An 11,332-nucleotide genomic window follows, 5' to 3' on the forward strand; every position below is an offset into this window, starting at 1 on the left:
GTTTAGTTTTCCTTGCTACTTTTTCCTTCAGCCAACAGACTGCAACTTTTTTTCTAACTTGTAGCTGCAGGTGACATACGCCTATTAAAAGATGTCGGACGTCAGTAGATGTGCTGAAGGCTCCACAGCATCGTAGCAGAATTCGTCGCCGTACTTCTCTCAATACACCCAAACAATAGCACCGCAGCCCACAATTGCATTTCATAGAGACTCGTGGTACAGTTTAATTACATTCAGGGACAAACTAAACCTTCTTTGTCGCATATTAATAATTTTGTTCATCATACAACTTAACCTGCGAGGATAGCCATGAGTGTTAAATGAGAAATGCCGCAATAAGTTAGACATCCCATATTTCATGTTTATACCCTACTCCACCATCCAGTCTTACGTCTTCTATGGTACCCCTGAACCATTTCGGGTTAATAAGGGACGGTTTCTTTAAGTACATCATCGATTTCCATCGCATTCTTCTGAACTAAGCTACTGCTGTCCCCAGCGATCTCGACGTCGAAACACCGTTCAACCGCAAACTTCCTCTTCCATCCATTGAAAATATACAGGTTCAACAGTTCTGGTCGACACACAAGTGAACTGAGAAACATCTGGTGAACTGAAACTACTTTTTCAATCCACTTTCCGCAGAGGAACACTCTCAATTGGGCATGACACGCTGTCGACAGGTAATATTATCAGTCTACGGGACACGACACTTGAAAGGATCCTCAGTTGATTTCTTGAAAGGAAGCGCCATCTGCAAGTGTCCATTTTGTATACAATGTACTTTTTATATAGAATTGTAAGGTTTCGTAACCATTTCCTCTTATTTTTCTTCAACTGATGTTGCGCTATTCGAGGAAGCCCAAAGAACATTCCACAGGTAAGGTTGAAAGATGAGTTCCAGGAGACGTTGAAGAGGAAAATGATGCACCTTAACAAATTAAATTGTATTTTTACCTGATTTTTGCGTCGGATACTTATTAGGTAGTAGTCTGTAGAAGCTAGATGAAGGCTCAAAGGTCCTTGTGTCATGTTTGAAGTTTATTGTAACGCAATACCCGTGTAGGGCTGTCTGCGGTAGGAACGATAGGGCCAAAGGGAGATTGAGCATCAATTGTGTTGTGAACTTTCCTCTTAATTTTTAACAGAACACACTAAGTTAGATATATTAAACATCTATTGGAAAAGCTCTCAAGCGGCATCTATTGGAAAAACTCTCAAGCAATCAGGACTCTCAAGTCGCGAGGTCCAAACGATACATATCGAACGTGCGATCGAATTCGATCATACGACCCCGGTGGCGGGCGCTGTGATCGTCATTTTTATCTGTTTTCCGTCGTTCCCTTACTTGCTCTAAATTACATACCTCCGCGAATTATTTGTGAGTTGTTAGGGAAAGCCAGACGATTTATGTCGTTAGGGAGTGGGTTGTCTGGTATTCTTGACGTTTTTTCTGCGGATTCTCTCACATGGAAGAATCTAATTCCATGTTTATGCAGCGTAGATAACGGTTTGATTTTTTGTAGCAAATATGGAGTACTACCGGATGAGGAAAGAAAGGACTGTGTAGACTGTGGCGGTGGGAAATACGTAAAACTTCGTAAGAACAGTTTCGACGCTGAAATACCGTTGCAATTTCATTGCGGACAGTGCGAAAAGTAAACGAGTATCAGGAAGAATACGTGGTTCGTCTCTTCCAAATTATCCATCCACACAACCGTAATGGACTTTCACATGACGACAACGCCGACGACGAGTAAGGTAAGTCGTCTCCTTTGCAATTACAAGTATTTTTGTAACTCTCTTCTTTTGTCGTTGCTGTAGTGACCAACGTAAACATACTCATAACGCCCGCCATAACGATCGCACGTTCGATATGTATAGTTTGAATCCTGCGACTTCCATAGGCAATCATTCTTGGAAATTACCTTAAGTTTGGTAGTATGGAGTGATCTGATTGTAATCTAGTGATCTTAACCCGTATTTTTGGCTGAAAATGGACAAAAATGTGACAGGAATAAAGTTAATCACTAATTCCTATTCTCTTTCTAACACGTCTACTGATGATGGTGTGTCGTGCACCATAAGCGTAATGGCCACACTTTAATTAGTAGGATGAATTTCTGCCCTGAAGACAAGTAAAACAATTTCTTCAACTTAACACAACTGACGCAAACAGCTCAGCACGGCATTATGGAAACAAACACAGTACTTAGCTGTATCTCCTACATAACTTAGTCTGTTGCCTGGACAAATCTGAAATTCACCTGGGATGCTTGAACTATTAGACTGAATTCAAACCTTTGGATATATTGCATGAAGGAAATTTGAATTGCGTATCAAACAATGCTCTTAAATGCTGCTGCCTCTTACGAAATGAAGGTTTTACAATAATTTAGCTCACAAAATGGTGAGGTGCCACTATGGCAACAATGGAAGGGATTTTATAAGCTTGTGTGTGATGCAGCATGCTACAACAGAGATAAGCCTTTCTGAGGGCAAAGAAGAAGAGGTAAATTTATTATTACTCATTCACAGAGATTCGCGGTGCTGATAAACTTACAATTTCGTTAACCGGTTTACGTGGGACAAGAGCAGAGCGAGAGAGAAATTGATATTAGTTAAAGTTACTGTAAAAATACAGCGAAACACACTGGTCAACCTCAAACAGGGCCGTGTAAAGAATTTAGCTTACGACACACTGGGCAAAGATTGCAGTAATTCGGAAAGAATTTGGTACACGGAACTGTGACTACTAACAAACCTTCATCGCGACCTAACCAACAGTACGCCATCAAGCAGTTGCATTGTATCCTGCCGTGATTACCTCGCGGTGCTGTGCTGCTGGTCAGCTCGTCGCCTCCAACCAACAGCATCTCCACGCCTCCAGCCTGCAGCTCGTCCGGTCTTCAGCTGCCCACTTTTCACTCCTCAGCACTCCCGAGACAACGCATTTTTGGTGCACATTCAGGCCAACCACAGGCCTAGCTTCTGGGCACAAGACAACGGTCCAAGTGCACCGTACGGAGTCCTTGTTCTCCAATTTTAACTAACAGTTTTTCTAGCAAGATCTCTAAGTTTCTATCGCGAACTTCCAGCAACCAATGCAATCATTTACCTACGAACTCGGAAGGAAAGATTATTCCCTCTACGTGCCCCAAACCACGTAACCCAAAAGAGAGGGCTGGGATCTTCTAATGCCATTTCTCTCCTCAGTGCTTGAATAATGCAAATTGAACTTAGCAGCCGTATTGTAATTATTCAAAACATGCTACCAGTTGCGACCCAAAACAGCGTCAACTTCAGGCCCCAAGGATAATCTACCGTCAACGTACGAATCACAATGACAAAGACCAACGGAGTCTTGAAATGGAAAGAGTGCAGCCAAATAAGCAAGTTAAGCCAGTACGTGCAACCAACAAAGTCGATTGCAGCAGAGTCAAAACTAAATGGAATCCGTAACTTCCAGTAACAAGCCCACCAATGGTCAGACTGCCGTCTCCACTGTACTCGGCTTCGTTCGCTGCACATGCTGGCGTAACTTGTACTGTTTCAATCTGAAGACTCCTTTGGTGTTTGTCATTGTGGTTCGTACAGTGATCGCAGATCACGCTCTTGCCTGAAGACGACACTTTTTCGCGTCGAAACTGGTAGCATGTTTTGAATAAATGGCGTTTGAATTACAATATAGCTCTAGTTTTAATTTGCATTATCCAAGTACTTCGTGTCTGGCTGCTGCCCCACCGTGCTCCATGGATTACAAGAGATTTCTCTTCTTGTTCTTCAATCCTGACTTCTGTTATTGCCTCCGTTTCTAAGCTCTGAGAGAGCGGAAAATTCGCCTTAGCCCACAGCCAAACTAAGAGAATGGATTTCATGCAAGAGAAGAAGTGTTCGTGGAATAGAGGGTGCTGATCATAAAGGGAAAGTTAGGGTAAAATAAAACACATACCCCACAGATCACTTCCTGTAGGCACTGGTCCGAGTAGAGTATGATAAAGATGGTATATAACAATGATAAAATACCGTACCTAGTTGATAAGATACTCTCAATTCAACGTATGTCTTTGACTTTGAAAACAGATATACTGAGCAGTGTAAACGCTAACTGCTTAATAGCGTGTTCACCCACCTTTATCATTCAATTCAGCAGCGATTCTGCGTGTCGTTGATTTGGCGAGTCCTTGGTATGTTTCCAGAGATACGTGGTGCCAAATGTCTACCCATATGTCACGCAGTTCCCGTAAATTATAGGCCGGTGGTTTGTGGGCGCCGAACTGACGCATTAATGCGTCATCGATATCTTACATCGACTGCAGACCTGGCGAAATTGGGGGACAAGACATCAACATGAGTTCACTCTCATGCTTTTCAAACCACTGCAGCACGATTCTGGCATTATTTCGCGGTCCGTCATCCTACTGGAGATATGATATTCCGATGTGACTATGTAAGCACAGACCAGATGTGGTTTGAATTCAAAGAAATTATATCGATGCTAATTGAGAGATAAATTAATAAGCGATGGTACTGATCCCCCTTGGTACACTAAACAGGTGAGAACACTCTTGCAGAAGCAACGGAAAAAGCATTCCAAATTTAAAAGAATACAAAATTCACAAGATTAGCGAAATTTCACAGAAACTCGAAATTTAGCGCGAACTCCAATGCAGGATGCTTTTAACAGCTTCCACACCGAATTTCAGTCTCGAAATCTGGCAGGAAACCCAAAGAGGTTCTGGTCGTATGCAAAGTACATTAGCGGCAAGACGTAATCAAACCTCCACTGCGCGATAACAATAGTTATGTCACTGATGACAGTGCCACTAAAGCAGAGTTACTAAACAACGTTTTCCGAAAATCGCTGACCCAAGAGAATGAAGTAAACATTTCAGTATTCGAATATAGAACAACTGCCAAATGACCAACTTAGAACTAGATATCCTCGGTGAATAAAGGCAAGCCTTCCGGTCCAGACTGCATACCAGTTGGGTTCCTTTCAGAGTGTGCTGATATAATAGCTCCATATATAACAATGATATACAACCGCCTGCTCATCGAAAGATCTGTACATAAGGACTGGAAAGTTGTACAAATCACACCAATACCCAAGAAAGGAAACAGGAGTAATGCACTGAATTACAGACCCAAGTCTCTAACGTCGATTTGCAGTAGGGTTTTGGGACACTTTCTGTGTTCGAACATAATGAATTATCTCGAAGAGAACGATTTACCTACTAATAATCAGCACGGATTCAGGAAAAATCGTTCGTGTGAAACGCAACTAGCTCTCTATTCTCACGAAGTAATGAGTGCTATCGACAGGGGTTATCAAGTTGATTCTGTATTTTTAGGTTTCCAGAAGGCTTTCGACACTGTTCCTCACAAGCGTCTTCTAAACAAATGGCACGCCTATGCATTATTGTCTCAGTTTTGCAACTGGATTGGTCAGTTTCTGTCAGGTGGGTCACAGTTTCTAGTAGCCAACGGAAAGTCAAGAAGTAATATCTGGCGTTTCCCAAGGACGTGTTGTAGCCCCTCTTCTGTTACTGGTCTACATAAACGACACAGGAGACATTCTGAGCAGCCCTCTAATATTTTTTGCAGATGATGCTGTCATTTACCGTCTTGTAAAGTCATCAGATAATCGAAACCAAGTGCAAAATGTTTTAGACAAGATATCTGTATAGTGAAAAAAGTGGCACTTGACTCTAAATAATGTAAAGTGCGAAGTTATTCACACGAATAGTAAATGAAAACAGCTAAATTTCGGTTACGCGATAAACAGTACAAATCTAAAGGATTTAAATTCAACTAAATACTGAGAAATTATAATTACGATTAACTTCAACTGAAACGATCACATAGAAAATATTGCGGGTAAATCAAACCAAAGACCGCGATTTATTGGTAGAAAACGCAACAGATCGACTAAAAAGACTACGTACAGCACGCTTGTCCGTCCTCTTCTGGAGTATTGCTGCGCGGTGTGGGATCCACATCAGACGAGACTGACGGAGGATATCGTAAAAGTTCAAAGGAGGGCTGCTCGTTTCGTACTACCGCGATATAGGTGAGAGAGTGCGACGGACATGATCCGTGAATTAGAGTGGCAGTCGTTAAAACAATTACGCTAGAATCTTCTCGTGAAATGTCAATCACCAACTTTCTCCTCCGAATGCTAAAATATTCTCTGGGCTCCCACCTAAATGGCGAGAAATGATCATCATGATAATATAAGAAAAATCAGAGCTCGTTCAGAAAGATTTAAATGCTCGTTTTTCCCGCGCGCTGTTAATGTGTGAAATCGTAGAGAAATATCTCGAAAGTGGTTCGATGAATCCTCTTCCACGCACTTAACTGTGAATTGCAGGGTAACCATGTGGATGTAGTTGCAGACGATAGCCGTCAGGGAATACATCAGGCATTAAGGGATGCATGGTATCCGCAACGATGTTCACGTATTATGCAGCTGTCATAGTGCCTCCGATTCCTCCACACGTGCCATGTAATTGATGAATTTCTCTGCAGAACCAACTGATTTGTGTGTGTATATATGTAAGTACAATATGACTTCTGCACAATTTCGGTCCAGTAACGTGTTCATTGTAAATAAGTGTGTGTGTGTGTGTGTGTGTGTGTGTGTGTGTGTGTGTGTGTGTGTGTGTTTGTGTGTGTAAGTACAATCTAACTCCTGCACCATTTCAGTGCAGCAATGTGTTCATTGTAATTAAGTATTATAGTAGTTGTATTACACGTTTATTACCTTATAAATAAATAAAAAACTTTTGTATTTTAAATTCAGTGCATTAGTATTTGTAAAACGATTCTTTCATATAGTGTTCATTAAAAAATGACGATCATTCCACTTGGGACCTGTGGAATGGTACATTAGCTTATTTGAGTTGCAAATATTTGTCACGTATTGTTGTTTTTCTAACATGTTCTACATTCTGGAGGACCTCTTCACTACGGATCAATTGGAATGAAAGTAAATCTAATCTAATCTAATCTAATCTCAGCTGAATGTCACTCATAGCATAATTGTACCCACACAAGCCAGGGCTGAGTCGCAGCGCATGTTTCGAGCAGTCGTTCAACCGTACGACGGTGTTTCCGGACACGACCATCGACCTGGTGCAACAAGGAACGTAATTCATCCGACCGGGCTAAACTTTTTCATTGACTCTCTTCCCACTCTCTATGACTCCATGCCGACTGCCACCATAACTGACGATTTCGTTGGGTCGACATTGAAACACTTGGGGACACTTGCTGCAGAGCCTTATGCTCAACGATGTGCACCAAACGGCGTGCTCTAAAACGCGAGTAGTACCTGTAACTGTATTGTGTCCTGTTGTCATATCTGCCACTTTTCGCTGCCTATCCTCCTTTACAAACCGAACAAGCAAATGTACTCTACGTTCTGTGATTAAGCATGGACCTACACGACTGTCGTCTGCTCGTGAATTCACCGTCCTTCAACCACCTTTTGTAGACAATAAGCGCACGAACAACCGACCAGTTTCGCCGTCTCTGCTATGCCCGATCCCGGGCGCCGGGTCATAACAACCTGCCCTTTCTCGGTGTCGCTTACGCTAGTAGATTACCCATTCGCGGCCCGTATCGATACTAGAGTGGTTCCCCATTCGTCTCGGTTCCACTCACAAATATTCCTTACCACGTCAGGTGTCCAAATTCATTCAGTGTCGCAGTGTGCTGTGTTCATGATGTTTTGCTTCAGTGTACTTAGATGTGGAAACACAATATCGTAAAGGATGTGTAATCTATGTAACCTAACAGCAGAACAATCGTGATTATGGTCTACGAACGCTGTACCTATGCGTCCCTTCGGAAGCTGCGTACATAATTGAACCTTGCTGCCATGTACTTTGTACGGTCAGCGTGCTTGTTTATGTAAGAGTACTAGCGAACCTGGTAATGTCCCGCAATTGCTAAGTATGTATTGCAATTGGATACATGTCCTAATTTCCTTTTCCCTACTCTCTCTGTCTCTCTCCTCCTACGCCCTCTCTTCGTCCATCTCCTCCTCTCCCGTCCCTGATTTTCCTAAATCGCTTCAGGCAAATGCCGGGATGGTTCCTTTGAAAGGACACGGCCAAATTCCTTCCCCATCCTTCCCCAATCCGATGGGACCGATGACCTCGCTGCTTGGTCCCCTCCCCCATATCAACCAACAAACCAATCCCCCCTCCTTCCCTCTCTGTCTATTTCCTCCCCCCTCCTCCTCCGCTCTGTCCATTTCCTCTTCCCTCTCGCTCTGAATTTGATCTTTATTGTCACAGCAAACAAAACCTTCTCTGGGAATTGAAGTTTCTGAAAAGGTGTGTGTAAATCGGTTGGGATCATTGGTTCACGGGGTATGAGAGAGAGAGAGAGAGAAGAGAGAGGGAGAGAGAGAGAGAGAGAGAGAGAGAGAGAGAGAGAGAGAGAGAGAGAGAGAGAGAGAGAAAACTCAAGCCGCTGGATCTGAGAGGATAGTGGTTTCAGTGTCAGTATTTCGGATAGTTTTAATCTGCGAACGGGCAAGATTACAAAGTTTCCGACGATTCAGATTCTGTCGTAGTATTCTAATCATAAGACCATAAGCCACAAACAAATCTTCCCCGATTTATGTTAAAAACTACTGTGAGGAAGGGAAAAAGCAGCGCACTGTTGTGTACAAAATTTTTCTTTAAAATTATATATAAGGAAAAGTCAAATAATGGAAACTACCGGTCGGAAGATCAGCAGTAAAAGAGAAAGGAGATTGCTACTTAGGGTAAAGAAGGCGTTTTAAGTTGCAGACAGCCACAATCAAAAGACACTTACACGTTAGCTTTCGACCAAAGACTTCGTCGCAAACATTTAAATGCCCTGCTATCACAGTTAAAACTGCGTGAAAGAAAACTAAACCGCACATTTACACAGCACAGCGTTTTCTTTCTTGCAATCAGCTTTAACAGAAAATGTGTATTTTGTTCCCAGAATGAGATTTTCACTCTGCAGCGGAGACGAGGTACTGGCGGAAGTAAAGCTGTGAGGACGGGCCATGAGTCGTGCTTGGGTAGCTCAGTAGATAGAGCCCTTGCCCGCGAAAGGCAAATGTCCCGAGTTCGAATCTCGGTCCGGCACACAGTTTTAATCTGCCAGGACGTATTTTGTTGTTTAAAACCATTAGTCTATGTCCGTCTGAATGTCTATTAGAGTATCATGTGAAAATTTTCGATATTTTTGTTAACAACGTTTAACATCGTCTTCACGTAGTGGCATGGATATACGTACGCTGTCATTTTGCAGGGTGACTTCGGAAGCCCGATGCAGCGAGCAGAGGCGGACGGGAACTTCACGGTGGTGGGCGTGGCCAGCTTCATACAGGGCACCACCACATGCGAGGGCGCCACCTCCGGTTTCGTCATGGTGGCCGCCTATCTCGACTGGTTGGGTCGACATACGCGGCTTCCAGTCTACCCTTGATCAGACGAGCGGTTTCATCTCCACGTGCCCATTTAATTAACATGCTATACTGTATTTCTATCTCTTAGACAATGTATCTCAAAGAAATTATCGTAATATCACCATATTTCCTTTATTGAGACTGGAGCAGTACCCAAAATTTGTATCAGTTGTGGACAGTTTATAATCTGGAGCCCTACTTCGATACATAAAGCAAGTAATACGTTTACTGTAAGAACAAAAAGTGCAAGAATAAATCTAAAAATAAAGAAGAATGAGATATACGATAAATATTTCTCTCTTTCAGATCTGCTTGAAATCTTCTTTATAAAGCTTTCTACAGGAAAAAGTAACATTGAAATTATTTACAATCTTGAAAAACATCATGGCATGCCCAACAATTATCATTTATTCTCATCGATGTCTGCTGATGAGAATAACAGTACCTAAAAAATTGTTCTTCCATACTCGGATCAGACTAACAAAGTGTTGCGGCCACATGTAGTAAGCGTTGCTTCACGCAGTGGAGAATGGCCAAACAGAGGCACGCCAGCGATCGAGGTGTTGCGAAGTAAGCAGGCGCATATAGCCTTGGTGACAGCACCAGTCTACCAACAGACTGACGCAAGGACGCACACAGACCGAGTGCCGAGCGAAGCCTGGAGAGTGCTGAGTAAGGGGAAGTGAGGCCAGCACACTAAGTTACGCTGTAATATACTGCAGAAGTAATAACAAAAAGCTACCACCGAGGGTAAGAAACGTCCTCCTGCCAGATATAAATAGTGGAACACAGGCAGCAACAGACAGAAGCCATTAGGAAGCAGTTCGGATCTGAGGACGGACGTGGTCCGTGTCCGAATGTTCAGTCTTCATAGGTGAGATTCCAGAAGTCTGTTCCAGGTTCGCAGGAGTCATCCGTTCACTGCCAGCTCTGGAGTTCGGTCAGCACCATAGCTAACTAACTACAGTGAGAACTTCCAGCAGGACCGGCCGCAGCGTGGTCTTGGTCACAGGCGCCGCCGGAGACTGACGCCCGGACTTCACAGAAACCTGGCCCCACGGTGCGTGGTCCGTACATGACGGAACCTCGCGGCCATCGCGACTGACGGCTTCCCAGCCGCCCGTGTAGCAGGCGTCGACAGCTGACCTCGCGGCGACGAGTTCATCTCAACCACAGGGCATCCTGACTTCAGCGAAGCACTGGTGGCCTGAGGCCCCGAGTGCGATCAGCGGCGCACGTTGCTCGCGTTCTCAGAGAGTCTACACAGCACCAGCCAGGCGGAGGGATCCGCAGGGCTGCGCAGCGATGATGAGGGAGAAATTGTAAAGGATGTTCAATAAATAATTGTAAAACTCCACTCCGTCTCAATCTTTGGCGCAGCCACTGTGTCTGCTGCTAACAAGTGGGGCATAAGCCGTAACAAAAGTGATTGACAGTAACGTACAGTTAAGTGTCGTAGGGGGCGATGTTGTCGGTTTGCTGGAACGTGCGCCGTAATTTTCAATTTGTGGTCACATTATTTCGATGGCATTAGTGGCTGTGGTATGGTGGTAGCCTAAGAACCCTGTGGCCACGGTCTTTAGCTACCTCGTCCACAACCTACTGTTGAAATTGTGGCTTATTTTTCATTACTATTTCCACGAGCTCTGCGTCACACAAATTCTCCTGAATTTTCACGTTGTGGCGGTTCAACCATATCGGCCTGTTTCGTTGCCATCATTGGAGCTTCATCTTTAATAACTGAATGGCCGATTTAAGTTTTACAATAGTTATCCCTTGAACCAAGCCAGAAAACTATCGTGCTTCATCTCCTCGTCGTATTCATTTGTTTTCTTTGACTTGTAAACGAAGAGACAGACAGGTACGAAACCAGAT

General features: G+C 43.6%; 1 protein-coding gene across 1 annotated transcript in view; it reads left to right on the top strand.

Annotated features, from left to right (window-relative positions):
• Positions 1-9,731, top strand: part of LOC126336195 (chymotrypsin-like elastase family member 1) — a 64,883-nt gene extending 55,152 nt beyond the window's left edge. The window contains exon 7 of the mRNA XM_049999702.1: positions 9,301-9,731. Within this exon, the coding sequence (XP_049855659.1) occupies positions 9,301-9,477 (177 nt within the window). The 3' untranslated portion in view covers positions 9,478-9,731. The remainder of the gene's footprint in view (positions 1-9,300) is intronic.
• Positions 9,732-11,332: the final 1,601 nt, after the last annotated feature.

Source organism: Schistocerca gregaria, chromosome 2, assembly GCF_023897955.1.
Source record: "Schistocerca gregaria isolate iqSchGreg1 chromosome 2, iqSchGreg1.2, whole genome shotgun sequence".
Classification (NCBI taxonomy): domain Eukaryota; kingdom Metazoa; phylum Arthropoda; class Insecta; order Orthoptera; family Acrididae; genus Schistocerca; species Schistocerca gregaria.